General features: G+C 41.6%; 1 protein-coding gene across 3 annotated transcripts in view; it reads left to right on the forward strand.

Annotated features, from left to right (window-relative positions):
• Positions 1-26,254, forward strand: part of arhgef4 (Rho guanine nucleotide exchange factor (GEF) 4) — a 291,595-nt gene that overhangs the window by 109,115 nt on the left and 156,226 nt on the right. For 2 of the 3 annotated variants that reach the window (XM_078563585.1, XM_078563584.1), the window contains exons 2-4: positions 2,708-8,122; positions 14,070-14,399; positions 15,826-15,961. In XM_078563585.1, the coding sequence (XP_078419711.1) occupies positions 2,708-8,122; positions 14,070-14,399; positions 15,826-15,961 (5,881 nt within the window). The remainder of the gene's footprint in view (positions 1-2,707; positions 8,123-14,069; positions 14,400-15,825; positions 15,962-26,254) is intronic. The other variant, XM_078563586.1, reaches the window with a different exon arrangement.

Genomic DNA, 26,254 nt, shown 5'->3' on the forward strand with positions numbered 1-26,254 from the left:
GAGAATAAAATTTAACATTGGAGATTCAGCCACACACACAAAAAAACTTACAATGATTCAAATTCAATAATAATGTACAGCTTTTCTTGAGCATTTGTGTTCCCAAAACAGCTCTTTTCTTTTCTTGAAGGAACTCCTTCACCGGTATTTTGTGGATTTTTGAAAAAAGTCAGCTTCCAGAAATGTTGGAGGGTTAACGCAGGTGATATCCTCGATTAGGCAAAACATGTTTCACGCCCATGTACCACCCACATGAGGAATTCACCTCTATAAACGATTGTGCCTAAAGGTGTAAGAGCAGAGCGGAAGCGAGCTTAAGAATAAAAAGGTTTTAATCAACACCTTGCCTACAAAGCCTATGTTTTGTCACAATTCATTTATCACTCCCTAAAGGGCATGCAGTAGAAGCCTGAGTGGCTCAGTTGGTAGTGCACTCCTACCTCTTGAGTTGGAAAGCCTGGGTTCAAGTCCCACTTGCAGGCTTAGTTGACCATGGCAGGCGTGTTTACATAGCCCAAAGCAGGTTGTTAATCTGCCTGCAAAACCCTTCCAATGCTCCGCAACATTCTCCAAGGGGAGAAAAGAGTATGAAGTTATGCTAAGTAAACTATGATATTCAGTTGAAATGATTGTTTAATAATAAATCACTGCAGTGAAGCCCATTTCCTGGAGGTAATGTATATGATATAATAGTGCCTTCATACAGCACTTTTGGGGTCTCTTGGCTATTGACCTGAGCCCAAATGTTGCATAAAACTATTAGTTCACTGGTAGCCAGGTCACTTGGATAACATCTTGTACTGATATTCAGCAACAATATAAGGGCAGCTTATTCAAAGCCATACCAGAAAATGGATGGGTTGTTAAATCAGGACACACAGGGCCAGGTTTTCGTGAAAGAGATAGGTATCGAGAGTTAGGAAAGTTCCTGACTCTGCAAACTCATCTCCGTTAAGGGGGCTCCTGCCCACCATATTCTCATTCTGAGGGAGGTGGGGTGGTTATGGAGTTTGGCCTGCTGCTTCTGGAGGCAGGCGGGATGGCAGAAGCTTCTATCCACTCCAGACTGCTTTATCTCATGTAAATAAACACATGGCAGTGAAAAAACTCATCAAATAAACAACAGCAAGTTAACAGAGATGCCAATCAAATGAAACTTTCTCTCACCTCTGCAGCAGTATAATCATTGCTTTCTGAGATCTAAGTCTATTTGCCATTCTTGGAGCTCACCCAGGCATTCAAAGTGAAGCTATCTAGCAACTGTATCAACAAAAGCAGGCGGAACAGATGCCACGCTGGCAAAAATAGCCAGAAACGGGAATGGGGTCGGGAATCCTGGAATCGGCTCCCACCCACCATTTTTAAAGGGCTCCCGAGTCAGCCTCACTCAGCGAAAATCCAGGCCAATATATCACAGCTTGTAGCACTAGTATCCTCATTATAATGAGTGTAAATTACTGATTATGCAGTTAGTCGTTTCCATTCAATGAGAAACACACAGAAAATCCTCTCTGCAATCTATCCCGAAACCATAGAGATTAATTTTTCGAAGCAGCTCCCACTCTAGTAAAGTGCCAGAAGCTTCAATGAAATTTCCAACACACTACTCGGGAGGAGAAAGCACAAGGAGCAAATGAAGCAATTACACAAACCTGCCTGAAGGCAGGCAAGGACAGTGACTCCAGCCTCTCAGTCCAAAAGAGCCCCAGTGACAAAAACAAAATGATTTGCTTCATCTCACAAAATGTTTCTTAACTGGTTAATAGAGCTCCTGCCACTCTCCTGAAAGCAAAATATTTAATGGCTTTGGGGGGAAAAAGACATCCAAATTTCGGCTGCTCTTGTCCTAACTTGTACACGTCCCATTTACTCATCTCGCTGACCTACACTGGCTCCCGGCCCCTAAATTGGGGGAGTATGATGGCATAGTGGAAGTGTCACTAAACTAGTAATCCAGAGGTTCAGGCTAATAGTCTGGGGGACACGAGTTCACGTCCCACTGCTGCAGCTGGTGGAATTTAAATTCAATCAACAAATCTGAAATTAAAAGTAATGGTGACCATGAAGCAATTGTCATAAAAAGGCATCTGATTCATTAAAGCCCTTTAGGGAAGGAAATCTGCTGTCCTTATCTGGTCTGTCCTATATGTGACAACAGGCCCACAGCAATGTGGTTGACTTGTAACTGCCCTCTGAAATGGCCTAGGAAGCCACTCAGTTGTATCAAGCCGCTACGAAGTCTGAAATAAAAATAGAAAATGCTGGAAAAACTCAGTAGGTCTGGCAGAATCTGTGGAGAGAGAAACAGAGTTAATGTTTCAAGTCTGTATGACTGTTCTCCAGAGCAACGGAGTCCCCCTCCTGAACCTACACCACATGGACTGCAGCGGTTCAAGAAGGTGGCTCACCACCACCTTCTCAAGGGCAGCTAGTGATGGGCAATAAATGCTGTCATTTCCACCTCTCCATATCTTGTTCCTCCTTATGGGCAGGTAAATCACAGCTCACTGTGCACATCATAGTGTAAACAGGACTGGTACTGCACGCTTTGGTGCACTGCATAATTGCACAAGCTATGTTTGAAAGGTAGACTATGGTGACATAATGAAGAATTTTTTGTAAGGTTAAAAAGCAAACTAATAACCGATGTTTGAATCATCCTATTATTCGAGCACTTGAGTAAGAATATCCCTTTCCTTTCTTCCAGCAGGTTTCTGAGTCCATAGAGAGTCTTTCTGGCCACTGTGAATCCGAAGAGGAAGACGGTTCAGAGGAAGAACCACCAGGACCAAGCCAAGTTTCTCCTGATGCACAACATGAGTCAAATAAAACTACCATAGAAAAGACACCAGCAACAAGTGAAACAAAATTAGACCATACACATCTTCTCTCTCATCCTGAAATAAAGATAGAGGCAAATGATATTGATCCTAATAACTTAGGAAGGCTAATTCATGCATCAACTCAACCGCAGCTCAACACTAGTTCCTCTGATACAACACCACAACTATATACGCCACAGATAAGGACTCAGAAAAGTGCCTTCTGTCGAGATTCTAAGCCTTATGGCATATCCTGCAAGGCACAAGAGGGAAATGGAACTGCACTAGAGCTGAAATCAGAGATAAGTGACATTTCAGCAGAGATATCTGAAGTGAATTTCAGTAGTTGTCTCAGCACATCCTCTGAATCTAGTGTTGTTCATTCAAGAACTAGTCAACCTGCACTCAATACAGCATCTGAAGCAAGTGACGTTTCCTCTGAGACAGAATCAGAGATAAGTGAATTATTTTTTCTGACAAAATCAAGGACAAATGAACTTCCTTATGAATTAAATTCTGAAAAATACACTAGTTCTTTTGAAACAGAAACAGGCCACAATGTAATTGCATCTTGGTCAGAAACTCTATCTACTACTTTTCTTGAAGCACATGCAAGCAGCAGTTGCCCTGATTTGAAATGGGACTCAAATGAGAATTCACCGTGTACAGAAGAACGGATTGAGGTTTTCCCTAAAACAAAAGCATTGCTAAGTAAGATTCCTTTGGATATTAACATAGAGCCAAGTGTTCTTTCATCAGAGGCAGTGGAGCCAAAAAGGATTTCCCTAGATAAACAATCAGAGTCTGCGGCGATTTGTCCTGGGATATGTCACACATCCGATGGAATTGAACCAGATCCGAGTAAAATCTCTCTGACAGAGTCAGACTGGACTTTCTTGAACAGAAACCAAGTTTTAAGTGAAATTCCCTTGGAAATAAATCGAGGTTCCACTGCAATTTGTCCTGGGACAAATAAGATTCCTCCTGCTACTGTAACAGATTCAAAATCAATCTGGACTCCTCTGGATGTGAACCAATACCGAAGTGAAATTCCCCTTGAAATAGAATCAAATCCAATTGAGCCTTGTCCTCAGCTAACCAAGGTTTCTACTGAACTTATATCAGAGCCAGTCTGCCTTTCTCTGGATGCAAACCGTGATCTAAATAAAATTCCTATAGAAGGTGAATTAGAATCCATTGAGGCTTTTTCTGAGACAAGTGAAATTTCAAATGGAATTATAGCAGAGTTAGAATGCTCCTGGATTTCTCTGGATGCAAACCAAAATCTAAGTGAAACTTCCTCTGAAGTGCAGTCAAATCCCACTGAAACTGATCCTGAGAAATGTGAGGTTTCTGCTGGGACAAAATCCACCTGGTCTTCCCCAGGCACTGATCGAGATCTAAGTGAAATTACCGCTAAAAGAGAACCAGATTCCAATGGGACCACACCTGGAACAAGTGAGATTTGCGGTGGATTTGAATCGAAGCCAGTCCGGCCTTCTCCGGATGCAAACCAAGATGTAAGTGAAATTCTTGTTGAAATTGAACCACGTGCCACGAGGAATCCTGTTGGGACAAGTGAGATTTGTGCTGGAATCGTATCAGAGTCAGTCTGGCCTTTGCTAGATACAAACCAAGATCAAAGTGAATTTTCCTCTGAATTAAAACCAGATTCCACCGCAACATTTCCTGAAGCAAGTGAAATTTTTGCTGGGCTTACATCGGAGCCAATCTGGACTTCATTGGACACGGAGCAAGATCTAGGTGAGATTCTATTTGAAACCGAGCCACTTCCCACTGCAATCAGTCCTGAGGAAAATGTGGTTTCTGCTGGGATTATCTCAGATTCAGAGTCAATCTGGTTTCCTCTGGTGGATACAGGCCAGGATTTAACTGAAACTCCTTTCGAAATAGAACCAGGGCCCCATGAGAGCTGCTCTGACACCAGGTCAGAAACAAGTAAAATCTCTGCTCTGATTAATTCAGAGGAAAAGGATTCTTCCCTATTTGAAGGGGGCTCCGCAAAGTTGGAAACAAGTGCTCCTGGATCAGAGGCCAAACTAGAGCCACTTGGAATTTCTACTGAGAGCCAACAAGAGATCACTGTAACAAATCTCGTCACAGAACTGAGGACTAGTGAAGAAAACTCTGACCAACCTGGATTCATTGTTGAAAACCAGGTAGAGCTAACTAGGGCTTTTCAGGAGTCAGGTGAATGCACAGACTTTAGTGAAATCACTGAAATCGAGACTATCGCCACTGTGGTTTGCCATGAAACAGATCAAGACCTGAGTGAAATTTCTGCAGAAGTAAAAGGAGACCTAAGTGACAATATTAGTGAAGGAAGCACAGAGGCTCTTCATAATTCACTTGAAGCAGAACCAGATCATGATGAAATTACTTGTGAAACACTCAAGACCGAGGAAATTTCACGTAATCCCAATGTTGTAGAAAGCATACAAAGCGACAGCATTGCAGCAGAACTGGAATCAACCAATTCTTCTGTTGAAACCAGGTTTGAAAGAACTGTGGGAGTTTCTCTTGAGACAGGATCAGGGACAAGTGAGGAATTATCTGCCAGGACACAAAGAACAAATTCCACAGAAAAACATATAGCAGATTCTCAGGAGGGAGAATTAAAGGTCAGTCAGAGTTCTCCAAAGAGCCAAACAGAATCACAGGAAGATTTTGTTAAGGATAAGCGAGGGGAAATCATTAACTTACTATTAACAGAAACAGAAGAACATGAGAATTTTCTTGACAGACATTTTGAGACATTTGAGCCAAGTCAAAAGAACACTGAAGCACCAGGCCTAGATAACAGTTCATCGCACACTGCACCAGAGGCCAGAAGTCTAGAAATACAACCACATGAGATTGATCTTAGAAAAGACAGTGAAACAAACACATCTTCTGCTAACACCGGGAGTTGTGTTGATACAAGCTCAGATGGTGAGGATTGCATTTCTGAGGCAGTAACTGAGGGTTTAGCTGAAAGGACAATAGAAGTAAGTGAAATCAATCCTGAAGACCCCAGTGCTAAAAGGGAAAATTCTGTTAAGTTTACTGGTCAGGACAGTGATTGTCCGCTTGAGCTGATTAAACAATCTTTTAAACGTTGCACTGGAACAAGTTCAGAAACAAATAAATTGTGTCCCTCATTCAAAGAAACTACAAAACAAAACTTATATATAAGGAATGTTTCTAATGAAGAAGTAGGAGCAAATGAGTTTCCTTCTCAAACTAACGTAGAACCAGGTGAGGCCTGTCTTGTTTCAGAATCTGAGCAAAAGGAGATTTTCATTGAAGGATTATCAGTATCACATGATACTTCTTCTCAACAATTGGGTGGCACAGCAGAAACAAATAAGAAAGAAACTACAATCGATACTGAATTAGTGCCAACATTCTTTCTTGTTGAGGCATCAAGGGATAGTAATACAGCTCCTGAAAATGGTACAGAAAATGGTCATTTCTATATTGATGATGTTGGATCAAAGTCAAGTGACCTTCCTTTAGAGGCAGAGTTAGAAGACACTGGAATTTCAATCAGAAATCTAGATAGAAGATATATGGCCCTTTCAGCAGAGGCAGGTACTCTGCAAGGTGAAGGCAATGATCAGTTGGATTATGATGACATGCTAGATGAACATCTAGACAGAAGTGAAAATGGAAGCCAAGAGACAGTAAAACTAGATGCTGAATCCAGTGATATTCGACAAATTGTTTATGATACTGATGGTAACAGTACAACTAGTGAGGAAATAGATGAAAATATTTACCCATTTGGAAGTAACAGCAGTCTTCACAAAGCACTACAGAAACAGACCAACACTAAAGGAGATGACCGGCTTGGGTCTTTATCTTCATTAAACTCTTTCAGTGCATCTTTCAAAAACTCCAAATTTTCAGTTTTCACCAAAATGGCATCATTCAGGAAAAGCAAAGCCTCAATGCAAGAGCGTCAAACTGAAAGCAACAGCAAGGGTGGAAATCGAAGTCAACTGGCCAGAGATGCAGATGAGAATAAAACACAAACAAAGGGCAACACCAATGGTGCTCTGATGTATAAAGTGCATTTCCCTAGTTATAAAGCTCACTTGTCTTATCAGTTCAGGAGTAGCAACAAGACTGAATGCCCTACATTAGATGGATCGGATGATGATGATGATGATGAGGTTTTTGAAAGAAGTAGCCTGGTAAGTCAAAGTGTGAAAAGTACATTTGGCACTGATAGCCTACAGGACGCAGAAGACATGGAAGAGGTTCACAGAGTGGCAGAAAATGGCCGACATTTCTATAGCAGGAGCACAGACTCCATGGAAGGTGATGATAGTAATGCTGAGGAGCAAAACATCAAAATACCTCCTGTGACAGAAAACAAGTGCAAAAAGAGCAAAAGTGCCGACAGCCTTAATCTTAGAATGAAACGGGCTTTCGCCAATAAGTCGCTTTCCGTGTTTTTTGAAACAAAATCTGGAGACAAAGAAAATGCTAATCAAAATTCTAAATCTCATAAGAAAAATGATGGCGATGAAGGGAAGTCAAGGCATTTGCCCTGGAGAAAATTTATGAAACCGAGTGAATCAGAGCCCACAAAGGCATCAAGTCCATTGAGCACTTCAAATACAACCGGTGGGGAAAATCAAGCTGTAAGGACACAGTCTCAGGTGCACAGTGAATATGCAAAGAGGATCTCCATGGAACAGGTAGAAAAAACCCCCTTTTCAGTGGCCTCATCACCCTCATCTCCTCAGGCACTAAGTAAAGCCCAGTTTTCCGATAGCTCTCTTGAGCAAGATGACATTATGAAGCTGGTGGGACAGAGGGTTAAAAGGACATCTCCAAATGGATTGAGACTTAAATTGACGTTTGACAGTTGTTTAGAAACTGAAGATGGTCTCAAAACCACACCAAATCAATCTACTCCAAATGCCTTATGGAATCAGTTAAGCCCAACATGGAATAGACCTGGTGTGATTTCAGAATGCTTTGATGCCACTTTCCCTGCGAGGCCAATGAGTCCTAAACCCCAGAGTCCAAGGTCAAGTTTTCGGAGAAGCTTCCGCAGCAGCAACAGAGCTAGTACATCATCCTGGACTTCCCTTGACTCCAGCAGGACAGTAGATGGAGTGTTAGAAGGACCTGAAAGACCAACAGCATTGAAACCGAAAGGAAATCTTCTTCTTTCAGTGCAATCGCTGAATTATGAATGCCAGAAAGAAGACAGTGGCATTAGTAGTCAATCACAGACAAGTCTAAATACAACTTCCTCAGCCATTGATATTGCCAAAGATGAGGTGAGTGGTTTGGAAAGTATTGTACAAAACTACAGATATAAGGTCAGCTTTCTGATCATCTTAATAATTGCATCTCCTCAATGCGTACTCTTATTAACTGCAAGCTCATGAATGATCGACAATACACATAATAAAAAAGTGCAAGGTTGCGTGAGAGAATTAAAATTTTGCATCACTACAAAACAATGATGTGGGTCTATTAATGTAAACTTTTAGAAATAATTGAGGCAGATGGAAACCTGGTGAAGAACATGTTGAGCTAACATGTTTGCGTGAATTCTGCCCCTGGAAATTGCAAGAACCCTTTTAAAGAGGAAAGCAAAAGAAATTTAATACCTAAAATTTAAGTACTAATATTTAATTGTAATCAATAATAAAAACTATATGGGGACAAATTAACAACCACATTCCAGTTTGATTAGGATTAGATGCTCGTCATCAGGAACGCTACAATATTGATCAAAATGTGTGGAGAGCTTTTAACTGACCCTCCAGTCATCTTGAGACAGGTGACCACAAATTCCAAAACTGGAAGTCAACCAATGCTTAATAACAGGTTAACTGTCATTTTACATACAAATTAGGAGCAGGAGGAGGCCACTCGGCCCCTCGAGCCTGCTCTGTCATTCAATAAGATCACAGCTGATCCGATTGTAACCTCAACCCCACATTCCTGCCTACCCCTGATAACCTTTCACCCCTTTGTTAATCAAGAATCTATCTAGCTCTGCCTTAAAAATATTCAAAGACTGCTTCCACCGCCTTTTGAGGAAGAGAGTTCCAAAGACTCACAACCCTCTAAGTGAAAAAAATTCTACTCATCTCTGTCATAAATGAGCGGCCCATTATTTTTAAACAGTGGCCCCTAGTTCTAGATTCTCCCATAAGAGGAAACATCCTCTCCACCCTGTAAAGACCCCTCAGGATCTTAAAGGTTTCAATCAAGTCGCCTCTTACTCTTCTAAACTCCAGTGGATATAAGCCTAACCTGTCCAGCCTTTCCTCATAAGACAACCCGCCCTTCCTGGTATTAGTCTAGTAAACCTTCTCTGAATTGCTTCTAACACATTTACACCTTTCTTTAAATAAGGAGACCAAACATGTACACAGTACTCCAGATGTGGTCTCCCCAATGCCCTGTACAACTGAAGCATAATCCTAATCAATTCCCCTCACAATAAAGTATAACATTCTATTAGCTTTCCTAATTACCTGTTGTACCCGCATACTAACCTGTATAAAATATTTATTGCAAAGAACAAGGATATACAGCATTAAAAACACATGTGGATGATATTTTGTTTTGAAATGGTGAATCTACCATCTACTGGCCAATGGTGACTATTACACAAAGCCTACTCCTGAACCTTCACCAGTAGCTTGGGCCAACCTGGACCCTGGTTATTTCTTTTTTTAAAGGGGGACCTTTGCTTTTACATAAACATATCCACTGGAGAACACACTATGTAACAGATAGTTACAGTGGGCAGTGTGGTAATTGTGTCCAGTAACCTTGATAATAGCTGTTAAATAGAACCATCTATTTAAAAGGAAGGGGGACACACAGTGCAGTATTAAATATTGTAAGTAATATCTAATGGGCTAAGTCCTGAGAAAGCCATTCTTTTACTCACTTGCACTTACTGTACAATGGAGATTGGGGGTAGTTAGTTTGTATATAATGCTACTTTTCCAATCCTATCCCTTCAGATAGTTTCATAATTCTATAAATGAAGCATATAACAGGCATCATGTCATATTACCTTGATGTCAAAGCACCAATACTCTTTTTAGATTTTGGAACCAACATCATCATCATTTGCTGCCAAAGACTCATGGCCGCCTGAGTGAAAAAATTTCTCCTCATCTCTACCTTAAATGGGTGACCCCTTATTTTTAAACAGTGAACCCCTAGTCCTAGGTTGTCCTACTAGAGGAAACATCCTTTCCACATCCACCCTGTCAAGACCCCTCAGGATCTTATATGTTTCAATTAAGTCACCTCTTAAATTATAAAATGTTGAGGCCCCAGCACTGATCCCTGTGGCACACCACTTGTTACATCTTTCCAACTGAAAATGACCTATTTATGTCTACTCACTGTTTCTTGTTAGCCTGCCAATCTTTTATCCATCCAATATGTTACCCCCTGAGCTTTTATTTTCCGCAATAACCTTTGATGTGGCACCTTATGAAATGCCTTCAGGAAATCAAAGTACAGTGTATCCACCGATTCCCCTTCATCCACAGCACATGCTACTTCTTCAATAAATTGGTTAAACATGATTTCCCTTTCAAACCACACCAAAGTAATGTGACCAGGAGGTGTAGAGACAAACTGGCTGCCACAAACTACCTCTTATGGCATTCGATGTCTCCAGTCAGAGTCAATGCTGTTTCAGATTGACACCACACAATGTATGTGAAGTAAAATTTACCCAACTCCATCTATCCACGATAAACAGTGCAGCTAAAGTCTTTCCATAAGACTATAAGACATAGGAGCAGAAATTAGGCCATTCGGCCCATCGAGTCTGCTCCACCATTCAGTCATGGCTGATAAGTTTCTCAACCCCATTCTCCCGCCTTATCCCCGTAACCTTTGATCCCCTTACCAATCAGGAACCTATCTATCTCGGTCTTAAATACACGCAATGACCTGGACTCCACAGCCTTCTGTGGCAATGAATTCCATAGATTCACCACTCTCTGGCTAAAGAAGTTTCTCATCATCTCTGTTCTAAAAGGTCTTCCATTTACTCTGAGGCTGTGCCCTCGGGTCCTAGTCTCTCCTACTAATGGAAACATCTTCCCCACGTCCACTCTATCCAGGCCTTTCAGTATTCTGTAAGTTTCAATCAGATCCCCCCTCATCCTTCTAAACTCCATCGAGTATAGACCCAGAGTCCTCAAACATTCCTCATATGTCATTCCTGGGATTGTTCTTGTGAACCTGCTCTGGACCCTCTCCAGGGCCAGAACATCCTTCCTGAGATACAGGGCCCAAAATTGCTCACAAATTTCTAAATGTGGTCTGACCAGAGCCTTATAAAGCCTCAGCAGCACATCCCTGCTTTTATATTCTAGTTCTCTCGAAATAAATGCCAACGTTGCATTTGCCTTCCTAACTATCAACTCAACCTGCAAGTTAACCTTAAGAGAACCCTGGACTAGGACTCCCAAGTCCCTTTGCACTCCAGATTTCTGAATTCTCTCCCCATTTAGAAAATAGTCTATGCCTCTATTCTTCCTACCAAAGTGCCTGACCTCACACTTCCCCAAGTTGTATTCCATCTGCCACTTCTTTGCCCATTCTCCTAACCTGTCCAAATCCTTCTGCAGCCTCCCCACCTCCTCAATACTACTTGTCCCTCCACCTATCTTTGTATCATCTGCAAACATAGCCAGGATGCCCTCAGTTCCTTCATCTAGATCATTAATGTATAAAGTAAAAACTTGTGGTCCCAACACTGACCCCTACAGAACTCCACTAGTCACCGGCCGCCATCCTGAGAAGGACCCCCTTATCCCCACTCTCTGCCTCCTGCCAGACAGCCAATCTTCTATCCTTGCTAGTACCTTGCCTCTAACACCATGGGCTCTTATCTTACTGAGCAGCCTCCTGTGCGGCACCTTGTCAAAGGCCTTCTGGAAGTCCAAGTACATAACATCCATTGGCTCTCCGTTGTCTAACCTACTCGTTACCTCCTCAAAGAATTCTAACAGATTTGTCAGGCATGACCTCCCCTTGATGAAACCATGCTGACTTTGCCCTATTTTACCATGCACTTCCAAGTATTCTGAAATCTCATCCTTAATAATGGACTCTAAAATCTTACCAACGACCGAGGTCAGGCTAATCGGCCTGTAATTTTCCGTCCTTTGCCTCACCCCCTTCTTCAACAGGGGGGTTACATTAGCGATTTTCCAGTCCTCTGGGACCCTCCCTGACTCCAGTGATTCCTGAAAGATCACCACTAACGCCTCCACTATCTCTTCAGCCACCTCCTTCAGAACTCTGGGGTGTAATCCATCTGGTCCAGGTGATTTATCCACCTTCAGACCTTTCAGTTTTCCTAGCACCTTCTCCTTGGTAATGGCCACCATACTCACCTCTGCCCCCCGACTCTCTTGAACTTTGGGGATGTCACTCGTGTCTTCCACTGTGAAGACTGACGCAAAGTACATATTCAGTTCCTCCGCCGTTTCTTTGTTCCCCACTACTACTTCTCCAGCATCATTTTCCAGCGGCCCAATGTCCACTTTTGCCTCTCTCTTACCCTTTATATATCTAAAAAAAACTCTTGCAATCTTCTTTTATATTACTGTCTAGTTTACTCTCATATTTAATCTTCTCCCTCCTTATTTCTTTTTTAGTTGTCCTCTGTTGGTCTTTGCAGGCTTCCCAATCCCCTGGTTTCCCACTGCTCTTCGCCAACCTAAAAACCCTCCCTGCACCCTAAAATCAGCACAATAGGGTAATGCATGTCAGAACCATTTCAGCCCAAGATCCTGGCTCAAACAATCAGTCAACTCTGAAAAGCATTGGCCTCACAAGGAGGGCGCTTGCCACTACAAGGTGCATACTGTAATCTTCCAGTTCTTGTCTAATAGCTGAACTGAACTTGCCTAAAACCACAACTAATTTTTATGATCCCACTGAGACCAATAACTTCTAAAAAAGGGAGATGAATTTCCCAGTGACCAACCCAAAGAATTGCAGGACAACATTTCATGATTTAAGACATTTACTGTAACAAACAAACTAAAATCAACAAAGACTAAACATTACTTAACAGGCAACTAATACACAAAACTAAAGAAAATGTACTTCCCCATTAACCAACTAACACAACCAAAATACTTTGACCTGTTTTTACTACTGAAAACCATGCTTCCAGAAGGTATTTAGCCTTAAGCATTAACTTCCAAACTCCTCCCAGCTTTTCAGCTGGCTCCCTTCTCCCTGCCATGTCAGGGCAAATCTTCCAGTGTCATTTGAAAGTTATTCCACTCAGTCTTCTGAGTATCCCAAACTGACTTCCAGCAGAAGACCCACTCCAGTGCCTCCTTAGTCCTTAAATCTCCACAAGCCCTGTCTCTTTGAACAGAGAACCAGTTCTCATGAGCATCTTCCTTGGTGGCTAACACAAATCAGACTTTTCCTCTGGTTTACACAGCAGTAGCACTTTCTGCCTCCCTCTCTGTGTCCCTGTGCCTGTTTGTCTCTGTGTCCAGAAAATCAGCTGCCCCTCTTTTGTGCCAAGGTGTGAAATTTGTCAATTAGTTTCCAATAGGTTTTGGCTACAGATCACTTGGGCCTGTCTCCAGCTAGAGTGTAATACGATCACCATCCCCCTATTTAGGAAACTCTATTTAACCTTAAATTAAAGGAAACATTTTAAAACATAACCGCCTTGTAAAGTTCGACATTCATAAAATATTAGTCAGGAATGGTATATCCAGAATATCACTGGCTGTGACTGGATATGTAAAATATTCAGTTGGTGAACTGTGGCTTCATTCATAAAATACTTCCTGTATTCCAATACACTATGTTGTAATGTTCTAATGAACCACCATTATTGGGAAGGAAATGCCCTGGAGCATATATTTGGATTACTTTGCCATGTGTTCAAGGATGGGGTGGGGGGGGGGGTGGGAGGATGGGGAAAGGGGTGGAGGAATCGGAGAGATCATCGCAACAAGCTTACAAACCAGACATGTCAGTCACCACTGCCAGTGGCCTGTTTTAATTGCCCAAGAAAGCCATAAAAAGATGCATGTCAATCCTGCTATACCGGATAGTCCTAATACTCCTCCATGATGTATGGAATTTTATTATTCCATCAGTTAACTCATGTTCCATCAATATGTCACACGTGTTCATGTTCATTCATTTATTGTTTGAATCTGAAACATTTCTTTACCTGGCACTGCCACACAGGAAGTAAGTAAACATCCAAACCAGACAGCACAGGAAAGGAATTCAAGCATGTCAACCGTTCTGCGAAACCACCACCAGAACCATCTACGCCAGCGACCTTTTTCAGACCTTGGGCAAGCAGCCTGGCTATTTGATCGCACTGAACCTGAAGGGAAATGTAAACTAGACAGTGAGGATGAGACAGAAGAGATATCTTTACCGCCTTACAAACGTTGCAGCTCGGATGAATTATTGTTGGAAGAAGCAAGGACCAGACGGAGAAAGTTGGTTGAAGAGCTTGAGAACGGCAGAACAAGGCATGACAGGACCAACGCTGAGCTGTGCAATGAAGTAAGATAAAGCGACAAGCCCTCTGAAGTAGTGTGAGCTGCTGCCTCTTACGGCTCTTCAGCCTTCTTCTTCTTGTAGCTGTGTTCTTGGGCACTTCACTTCACAAACTGTCCTTTCAATCATTAGTGTTCTGTATTACCTTTGCTTCGTGGGTGACCCTGCAGTTCAGATTGGTTGGGTCACCTTGGCATATCGCCATCCTTCCAAGGCTATTGGGAGTTTCATTGGATTTCAAAAGTAGGATAGAAGATTGGAGATAAGTAACAGGTGGTGACATGAGGAGGATGTGCAAATAGTGCATGACTCTCAAAAGGATTCCATTTACATTAGCCAATTCAATGACTGGTTATTTGACTTACCACAATTGAAGGAAGTTCTCCTGTTGTTGACTTCCAATGAAACCCCAGACTTGAGATCTTCATCGCTATCCTTTCCATTAGCAAACTGTGAACACTGTGTTGATATCACTTTATCACAAGATACAAAGAGATATAACTCATTGTGGGGGTGTGAATTTTCCTGGTTGCGATTTATTGTGATTGCATAATTTTTCTTGGTGTAAATTTCCTCCTGCTTGTAATTCCTAGTGAAAATGTATGTTCTTTTAGAACGCGTTTAAAGCCTGACTTTAAATATCAGACAGGGAAATATCCACAAAGATATTTACATTGTCACTACACATGGCAACTAGCGAGATCTTGATTTCTGCTTTCAATTTTTGAATCTTATTTCATCTTAGTTTTACTGAACAACATTATCTGTAAAGCATAAGGAGCAGATCCCTGTAATGCCTCCAGTTCATAACTCATCTTTCAACAATGGTGTACCAAAGCAAATTTAGTTTGTTCCTTCTGTGCTTACATGATACTAAGATAGCAAGTTTACACCTCATTGCGTCTTTCTTTAATATTGACGCTCTCTGCCTTTTCTCTTTAGGTTTTGTTCCATTTCTTGGCTTTCACTCTAACTGCCTCTCTTTGTTTAGGGCATTGGTCCTCAAAATATTTCCAGTTACAAAAGGTGTTCGATACCAGAACAGGAGTGCATAATGTGAAGCTTGCAGATTGAATTCTACCCACCTGGGAATGTTGTCCTCTTATTAATCCTTCAGAATAGCTAAACAAATGTTTCATAAAAACTTTCAAAATAGCCTTTCATTTAGCAGTGTTACATTGTAAACTTTGCTATATTTTAAAAACAAAATAACCTTTGTCACAATATTAAGCTTGCATTACTTTGATAAACGGGATTAATATTTTGTCCTGTTATTCTCACATCCTAAACATGTATAGATTAGCAAACTGTGTGTTTGGCCTTTGTCTGTTGAGGAGACAGGACTGATGGACAGAGAAGTTGTGCACAACTGCACTAGTGCATTGGTTATTTAGACAATACAACTATTCTGAATGCCTCATCCTTTCCCTAGGTCAGAAGGAGATATTCCTTTCTATCACCTCTCTCTGCTACCTTCAAAGATATTCCCCTGAAGTTTCTTACATTCTCCCAGAGCACACCGACAGGACTCGACTGCATAGGATATAAACGGTGGATGGCAACTCCTGGTATGTAATCCAAGTTTATTTCCTGTTGCTTTAATTTGAACAAGTAAATAACACACCCATTGATTAGGGGAGGGGAAAGATTTTTTTTTACATTTTTTCAGTCTAGGCTATGACAAACTTCTTTTGAAAAAGAGCACAATTCTGACCTATATTGATATTTTAAGATTATTTTTATGTATTGTTGGTGATATTTTTTGTGACGCATTTGAAAGGAGCCAGGTCCATTAATACCTCAGTGGAATAAAATACTTGACCTAATTTTTCTAACTTGTAACTCTTGACCAGGAGTTGGCTCCTTTTCTCAGTGAAGTCAGACTCACTAGTCCTTGTGGGTCTTGTGTGAATGCGGAAGGTGTTCAATCTGGAGAGTGGCAATGGTTCACTCACCTCACAATTTTAATTTCTAGTGTAAAGTTATTACTAATTTTACATATGGTTGTTTGTAATTATTTTTTCAAACCAAGCTAATGATTAATCAAAGGTGTTAGTTGGAGCACCCGGACCTCAAGAGCAAGTGACAACTGACTGAGGATTTTTATATACATATTGGAACACTGAAAACACTCTCAGCCAGGGCGATATTATTGCTCCAGTTGGCTTCAGAGCCCTTGGTTTAAATGGGGAGATATAGAATCAAACAGGTTTCTCACTCCTGATCACAATCCAGTGGCCCATTGGAAGAGCATCCCAGTAACATACAAACATGCAAAAACAGCCAGGATTTAGGAAGCAGCTTCAAGGTAGCTCACAGGAGCATTATGAAATAAAATCAGAGGTCAGGTCAAAGCAGGAGATACCAAGACAGCGACCCAACACTTGGTCAGAGAGGTAGGTTTTAAGGAGCTTCTTAAAGGAAGGGAGAGATAGACAGGTTTAGAGAGACCTAAAGGAATTGGGTTCTGCCTCAACGTCCAGCACAGCCATCTGACTTACGTTGCTGTCCAGACTGCCCAGGTCCTGGAATTTCAGGGCACTGTCTTTAGAGGAGAAGCAAACTAGGGAAAGGAAATAAAGATGAAAGTACATTAGAACCACTATGATGGTACTACTAAGTCCTGAAGAGAAGACTCCTTATTGATGACCGGAAGATATATCGGGGTTCCAAGTGAGCACGGTGTTAACTATATGAATATTATTTTGGAATTGGTAGATTTTTTGAGAATATAGCTTTGGGTACACAGATAAAGACACAAGGGGACACAGGTTCAAACTTCAGGAGGAAACTCTTAGGGCAGATATGAAAAGTGTGATCAATGTATGGAATAAATTTTCCGAAAGAGCAACGAAGGCTAAAGCTCTGGAATCATTCAAGAAACAACTGCATGCTACATGCTATAGTCTCTCTGGATGGATGAATCATATTGGGCTGAATGGCCTTCCTAATGGAATTGTTGATAGTAGGAATGTTAATAGTAGGAATCAATCTCTGTCAACTAGTCTACAACAGACTCAGAAATGCCACAAGGAAAACCCCACTGTGGGCGAGCTGTGGGAACCTTAGATCAAAGATCGCCCTTTCCCCACAAGCATGCTATACTTACCATATGTCATGTTTTAAATTACTCACATACTGTAACCAAAATGTTATTTTCTGAAAGAAAACAGTTTTGAAGACTATTATTCAGATTTCAATGAGTTACTCAGCAAAATAATGTTACGTGTATTGACTTGGAAATTTTATACAGATTCAATGGCCAACAAAAGATTCTCGAGTGAACGGATCAAGGGTTTCAGCACTAACATTCAGATAGTATAATTTCAAGGGAACCTTTACTTACTCCTGACAACATGATCTCTAGCGCAGTCACAGAATTCAATTTACACCTTGTTATTTGGGGAAACAACTGTGAGGGCGCCATCAGAGTATCAGAGAAATTTCATCATTGCAGCATCAGGAGGGAACGTGAACTCAATGAAGGGAAGAATTACGGTGCATGTACTAGCTTGAGGCTAGCACTTGCTGTAATGGACCAGAAGACCCAAGTTATACTGCTGGCCCTGCATTACTATCTTGCCAGGGAATCCGGCATCCACATTTAAAAGTCCACTGCAAAGTCTTCCTTACCTGCTCCTCATTTTACATTATCCTTTGCTTCATTAAACTCACATTTTAAATGACATAGGCTCAAACAGTCGTCATTTTAAACAGTCATTACTCAATTGAAAAACAATTGCAGTCCACTATCTTTTGATCCACTGCACTACAAAGCTGGATTATTCAGACAATGACATGCCGTCCACCTCCAACTATGTCTTTCTAGTTGAGTGTAATTAGTTGCAGCTCCTTTTCTTTATTTAGGTGGTGAGACCACACATTATAGCTGGAGAAACTGCAGGGACTATAGATGCCATGTCAATTTAACTGTGGAAATGTGGGAAACATTGGAACCAGTGAGCTAGTCAGAAACTCCTACAATTCAGATTTGCGAGACATGTGCTTATTACAGTTTACCAAAGAAACCTTAAGCGTAGTGCAATGCCTAAAAGAGTAGTGTAATGTTACATCTGGCACAGGCAGGGTGGGTCAAGTGGCTTTCTTCTGTCATTTCCCTGGCAGTATTATTAGCCATTAAAATGAAATTATGACTGTTTCCATGTAAAACTGCTTTGCATGATTCAAACTGTGTAGCACAAGTGCAACATTTTGTCAAACACAACACTAGATTAAAGCAAAATGCTGCAGATGCTGGAAATCTGAAACAAAAACAGAAAATGCTGGAAAAACTCAGCAATTCAAACAGCATCTATGGAGAGAAAAACATAGTTAACATTTTGAGTCCGTATGACTCTGAAGAAGGGGCATACGGACTTGAAACATTAACTCTGTTTTTCTCTCCACAAACAACTCTAGGTTACTTGTCTACTTTTTAATCTGGGGTATAGGAGTAGAGGAACAGGAGCAATGCGGCAGAGATGAGTCCATAGTAAGTCATAAACATACAGGAGTCTGGAGAGATAAACAATATGCTCCTGTTCCCAGTTGTGCTTCCAGTTTGACTCTCAGGGCGGAATTTTCCTGCCCTGCCTGCCAAAGGCAATGGACTTTTGGCTGGGCCGCCGAATCTCCCACGGTGGGTCCCGTCACGACAGGACCGGAAAACCCTGGCCTCAGTTGTGTTGGGGAATATTTTGTCGGTGGTGATGTACTTAAGCACCAGTAGGTGGTGCACTATTGACAAGGATAGAATGTGCAGACCGCAAGAAACTAATAGATTCAGTGAGATAATTTTTTGTTGCTAAGCACTCAGTAGGAAAGTAAAAATGAAAGTGTAATAATATCCCCAAAACATGCAATTGAAAAGCAGAAAAACATTACTGCAGAGAGTAAGGCCTCTTTTACTGTTGGTAGATAGTTGTGCTTGGCTTTCCTTCAAATATCACAGCATTCCTATTTCGTCATCCTTGTCTTCCTTACCTGCACCTCCTATCACGTTATATTTTGCTTATTAAAATCACATTTAAAATGACATAATGATGCTTGATAGGTTCCAACAGTAGTCATTTTAAACAGCCATTACTCAAATGAAATAAAAATTGCTGGAAAAACTCAGCAGGTCTTCCTCTCCACAGATGCTGTCAGACCTGCTGAGTTTTTCCAGCAATTTTTGTTTTTGTTTCAGGTTTCCAGCATCCGCAGTATTTTGCTTTTAACTCAATTGAAATACAATTGCAGTCCACTATCTTTTGATCCACTGCCCAACTACAAAGCTGGATTATTTGGACAGTGACATGCCATCCACCTCCAACTATGTTGAGTATAATTAAGTGCAGCTCCTTTTCTTTATTTAGGTGGTGAGACCACACAGTACAGCTGGAGAAACTGCAGGGACTATAGATGCCATGTCAATTTAACTGTGGGAATGTGGGAAACATTGGAACTGGTGAGCTAGTCAGAGACTCCTACAATCCAGATTCATGAGACGTGTGCTCGTTACAGTTTACCAAAGAAATCTCAAGCGTAGTGCACTGCCTAAAAGAGTAGTGTAATGTTACATCTGACACAGGCAGGGTGGATCGAATGGCTTTCTTCTGCACAGTAAGTTTCTATGAAACTAGACACCACATACTGAACAATCCTAAGTGCGCTAATAGCTACACTAATAACCAATTTACGATAATCAGTCAAGCTTGTAACATGGCTCCTTTACCCTTGCTAAAGTGACATGTATTCATACACAGGGACCTATTCTCTGAAAACAAAAGGAACATGTTCAAGTCTTGCACCTTTTTTGAATAACCCGGGAGCTTGAGGAGCCTTTAGCTCCCCGTTGTTTTCTCCATGGCAAAGCCTCGGCCAATCAGAGTCAATTTTCCAACCAAGCAATGCCCCTTTTCTCCTCCTGTGTAAATTGTTGTGGTCGTTTGAAATTTGGCATTCGTGTATTTGTCCTGATGAATGCAAGCTGAAAAGCTTCGGTAACATGTCTCTCTAACAGTGTTCAATTCTGCACTACCAAAGGACTGTTTCCATGAAAGATGCTGTGATGTATCACAAAAATACTAGGGATACAATTACAAGGAAACCTGACTTTAAATAACTCTGGCCCACCAAAAGAATAAATTGAAATGTTACCTTATGTAGAGAACAATGTCACAGCATATCTGCAGTTATCACTCTTTTAAGAGTGTGTCAGGCAAATTCCATCTAATTTAAACCCCATCCTTCTCGGCTCCATGATATATTGCAGTTACAAAGATGCCAAGGTACTGTAGATAACAAGGATTGAGAGTGCAGGGAAGTACAAGATTGAACTCTATTAAAAGCGAAAATTAATAAAACTTCTCTATGAGGTGACAAAGAAGGTGCTGGAATAGAGCAGCTGTTGTAAAATCAGAGATTTATTATCTGCTTTATTGTCTGCTATATTTATTGACTGCTATTTGAGGGTGCTATTAAATTTTGAAGTATACTTGTTGCCTCTGCCTGCCTGAAATGTACATTGATTCCAAGCCTTATATAATTGATCCTTCAATTCTTCTGATGAACAGGACCAACTTTCAGTAGTTGTAAGAGGGGCCTAATGCCCTCTTTGTGTACTAAACATTTTTATGTTTCTATACTATCCCTCCTCTACGGCAGTAACGGCCATGGTGATACACAGCCTTCCAATAAAGACTTAGATTCATCAAAGCAGCCTCCACAAAGACTGTCACATCCTTTTATGCTGCTACTATAAAAAAAGCACAATGCAAACCCGAAGTGCTGGGATTCTATTGTTGTAACAGTTCAAAAAATGTACACATGAACAAGCTAAACCTGATCATTTTGCACTCCAGACATGATTTATAATGCAACTTTATACTGCACCTTTCCATTACTCACCTGAGGAAGAATGATCTAACGTCTTGAAAACTGGTGCAAATGGGAAAGAAAAAGTCAAGAATAGTCAGTTTTGATGAAAGCTTTAATTAAACACGAGACTGTGTGACTTTCTCCATTGGTGAATCACAACAACACTATCTTTTCCTCTTCAAATATTATTAGATCCTTGCTCGAGCCACTTGCTCTGTGACTCTCGATTGATATTGACAGTTGTAAAAAGTAGATACTATGCAAATACAGGGGTGTCACAAAGGAATTGTTTCCTGCTTGCAGCTAAATTCTTGTGTGTTGATCATCCATTTTGTAGAGTAGAGGAATGTGCTTCACAACTTAGTGGGAGCCATTGACTTCAGTCACAAACCAGCAAACAGGCTTGTCTGACACTCATCTCTTCAGTGTATTTATGAAAAATATTTACTGCAATTCACCTATAGGAGACAGGCAATCTCAGAAACAGTTGTTTTATAGTCCATGTGGCCACAAAATTCAGCCCTTAAAATGGCTGGTACAGCACATCTGGCCACGACTGGCAGAGAGCCCCATTCTCGGAGGACATGAGCGTGGGAGTGCTGTGCATGTGCCAGAAGCTTTTTAATTGAGTAGACCGTGACTTCAATTCATGCCTCAGGCTGCTTTGACACGTGTTCTGCAAATGTGGACCATGCAGGGCCAATGATGCCCTCTTCTAGTCACTTACAACTCCATGAGGGACGCTCCCACTGGCACTATTTAAAGGACCAGCCAGGTGTAGAGCTTTTGAATTACTTATGCTTTTGCAGAGTTTTTGGAAGCACTGTTGTGCATCCACTAGAGGAACTTTGGTGACTGGCAAATGAACTGTCCTGTCCGTCTGGCCTGGTTGCAGCCCACTCATGCCCAGTGACTCACCACGTGCAGTTCTAGATTCTCTGCTGCATGCTAAAATACTCGCAGTGCCTGTATCGGAGCTGGTGGCTGCAAGCATCAGATCAAGAGAGGTGTGTTGTAGCTCTTGGCCTTGGAAGGCTGCAGTGGCTAGTCAAGTAGTTCTGACACCAGGCAGAAAATCAGAAAGGAAGAGTTGGGTCAGGGACATGAGGTGAGGTAGAAGAGGCCCATGGTGGCATAAGCTGTAGCTGACACTTAATGCAAGGTTTCAGGATAAAGATAAGGTGTGATTTGAGAAGGGCCATAATGCAGGAGGAAACCATCATCCTGAATGTTGATGCGAGAGACGGAAGAATGTCAGAGAATGTAAGTGATTGCGCTGCACCATGTTTTGGTGACGTGCCTGCCACAGCTGAAAAGCAGGAAGTATGTGGAAGCTGCAAGAGGCGTGAGGCTGGCAGCATTGGAATGTGTGAGGGTGAGGGGGAAGTGGCTGGATTTTAGGCCTGAGTTTTGAATACCAGAGAATGCTAAAGGGTAAAGGTGATGGGGATTTGTTGCATTGAGCAGCGTGAGAGTTTGCTGGTGTGGTGGGTAAGCGATGTCATTTGAAGATGCACTCACTAACCTTGACAACCCGCATGAGGTTGTTGCACTTCTTATGGCACTGCTGCTAGGTCTCTGGGGCCAGACTCTGGGAATTGACCTCACTGGTCACCTGCTTCCATTCCCTTTGTTGGGGGGTGGTGTTAGTGACATCCTGGCACCCCCATAGAAACATGGCCTCTCTCCTCCTGTTGACCTCCTGAACCAGGACCTCTAGCACAGCATCCAAGAATCTGGGAGCTGTCTCTGGCCTATGGCTCCATTTGGGATGTTTCTCCTTACGTATACCTGCACTATGGGCAGTCAACAGTAACGTTTGTGTAATGAGTGCAGCTCTCCTTTAGGAGGGGCAGGCTGTCGTTAACATTTAAGCAGATGAGTTAGGAGCAGGAATAGACCAGTCAGCCCTTCGAGCCTGCTCCACCATTCAATAAGATCATGATCTGATTGTGGCTTCAACTTCACATTCCCGCCTATTCCCGATAATCTTTGACTCCCTTGTTAGTCCAGAAGCTATCTGCCACTGCCTTAAAAATATTAAATAACCCTCCTTCTGCCGCTGTCTGGGGAAGAGAGTTCCACAGCCGCACGACCCTCCGAGAGAAAAAAAATTCTCCTCATCTCTGTCTTCAATGGGAAACCCCTAATTTTTAAACTGTGTCCCCTAGTTCTAGTCTCTCTCACATGGGGAAACATCCTTTCAGCGTCCACCCTGTCACGTCCCCTCAGGATCTTATGTGTTTCAATAAGATCGCCGCTCATTGTTCTCAACTCCAATGGATACAGGCTCCGCCTATCCAACCTTTCCTCATGGGATAACACCATTCCTCCCCCACCCCACCCCCAAACTCCCCGCCTGCCCTAGCCATCCCAGGTATCAGTTAGGTGAACTTCTCTGAATTGCTTCTAACGCATTTATATCCTTTCTTAAATAAGGAGACCAAAACTGTACACAGTGCTCCAGTTGTGGTCTCACTAATGCCCTGTACAGCTGTAGCAAAACATCCCTACTTTTATATTCCATTCCCCTTGCAATAAATGACAACATTCCATTTGCCTTTCTGATCACTTGCTGCATCTGCATACTAACTTTTTGTGATTCGTGTACTGGGACACCCTCTGTACCACAGAGTTTTGCAATCTCTCTCCATTTAAATAATATGCTGCTGTTCTATTCTTCCTGCCAAAGTAATTTATGGTCATTTCAACACTTCGGATTAGGTTACTAAATTATCACTTCCTGACCAGGAATCAAACCCGGGCCATGGCAGTGAAAGCACCGAATCCTAACCGTTAGACCACCAGGGCAGCCTAAATTTTCATTCCCTGACCAGGAACCGAACACAAAGTGGCACAAGTTAGCTGACATACGCTAATCATTCATGCTGCTGGGCCCCTATTAAGCATTCAGCCAGCCAGCAGCATGACTTATTCTCGGCTGAACACTACAGTCACTCAAAGTACGAAGTTTATGTGTTGCCTGCCTCAATGGGACAGGGTATGGACTGATAGCACCGGTAACAGGGAGCAGTTAGGATCAGGTCCTTCTCATAGAGTGTAGGACTTCCTTCAGGTCAATGTCTTCCATTCTAATTAAGTCTTATAGTTGTGGAGTTCACCAATAGAGTGGAAAGTACTGTTAGTGTATATACTATGTGGGTGAAAAAAGACTTGCATTTATATAGCGCGTCTCACAACCTCAGGATATCCCAGAACACTACAACTAGTGAAGTACTTTTGAAATGTAGTAATGTGGGTGCACAGATAGTTCTTAACATATTCTGTACTGTAGCACATTTTTTGCTGTGCATTAGATAAACCAACAGGTGCTCACAAAGCAACTGCAACACAAGGAGGAGTGAAAGCCATGAGTCAGAATTCAAACATGTTTTGACCACCTTCAACATTGTTTTCTAATTTACAAGCTAATGGTGAAGGATTAAAGTTAAAAGCCATACTGTCTGCTGCTAACTTATGGAAGCCCATCGAAGAGACAGTTTTGGTCCAGGTGGGGTTGCTTGAAGTCATAGTGTTCGCTGTAGGCAGTGGGACACTAATCGCATATCAATTCGGCTTCTGTTTGCTGCTATATGTGAAGCATGGGAATTAGCGCCAAGGATGATGACCTGCTTACTGAAAATAATGTACAGTATGATTGATTATTTTTGTTTGTTGTGTCAACTTGCTGGTGAGAAACAGTAAATCAATTAATGCCTTATGCAGTGAAATTGTGTAGACCAATCCACAATTGTGTAACCACTTTAAAGTATTATTACCCTAGAGCGATCTGGCAGCCTACGTATGGATCATTAGTTGGCTGACCTTTCCCTCATCATTAACTTCCCAAAACTCTCCCTGTAACAACCATTCTCATCTTTCTCTCTCTCTCACTCTTTCCTCTTCTTACTTTCTCTTTCTTTCTCTCTCACTGTCTATTGATCTTACTATGGATGTTGCTTCTCCTTCTTTCACTGTTTCTTCAGTAGGTTTTCCAAAGTGAGCACAGCACAGAGAAGAAGTGGAAGGAGTGTGAAAACTTTTAAGAGAGAATTGGACATATATTTTATTGTTTTAGTTCTTGGCACCTGTCAGAAGGTCCAAAAATTTCTTGCCAGCCTGTACTTCCCTATATCCCTTTGAGTAAACCAGTTCTGTCCCACTAGAAGAGGATTTTTGCGCTTTCTTAATCCATTTTCACTCAGCTGCCAAGACCATAATTATACTGTAAACTATTATTATCATTACTAACTATCACAAATTTCTGGTCTGCCACAACTGCCCCCTTAGATATAGCAACACTCACCTGTAAGTGTCCCAATCTTATGTTAAGGAGTGTACTTAAACAACTCAATATCTAACTACATAGGCATGTAACACAGTGGTGTAACAATAGTACACCCTAGTAATCTGAACTGGACATTACATCTGCCCTAATTGGGCTTTTACAACCTTTCCAAAGATAGACTGAAACACTTAGTGTGATGCAGAAAAATATAAATTATTAATTTGCTTTATTTTATTGGCAGCCAGTGAACACACTGAAATAATTAATTCTCACCTCCATGCAGCTAACTCAAGGACTCTCCCCAGAGAATACATAAAGCTATATAAATACAGCATACTATTCCCACATGTGGGCTCACACAACTTTCTTGGTCAACCTTTGGATTCTAACTGACTCTGGCCTTGAGATATGTAAATTTTCCATCATTAGACCAGGCTCTAGGCCAAAATATTTAATCACCCATTTGACCCTTTTCTTCTTTACTCACCATTTCCAGCAGATAAGAGGCTGTCCTTCTAACTTCTGCTCCATTCATTAGTTCACCACTGCCAGTAAATCTGTCCATTTCTTCTCTCCCTTTAAGGTATGGGATTTAAGACACCATCCTCAAAATGAATAAAGGCCAACCTGACTAAATGGGCCCTGGATGAGGCAATTGACCTGCATTAATTGTCTCCATTTGAAGTAGAATGTGAGTCACAACACTCCACAA

This window comes from Cetorhinus maximus, chromosome 19 (assembly GCF_964194155.1).
Source record: "Cetorhinus maximus chromosome 19, sCetMax3.hap1.1, whole genome shotgun sequence".
In the NCBI taxonomy this organism is placed as follows: Eukaryota; Metazoa; Chordata; class Chondrichthyes; order Lamniformes; family Cetorhinidae; genus Cetorhinus; species Cetorhinus maximus.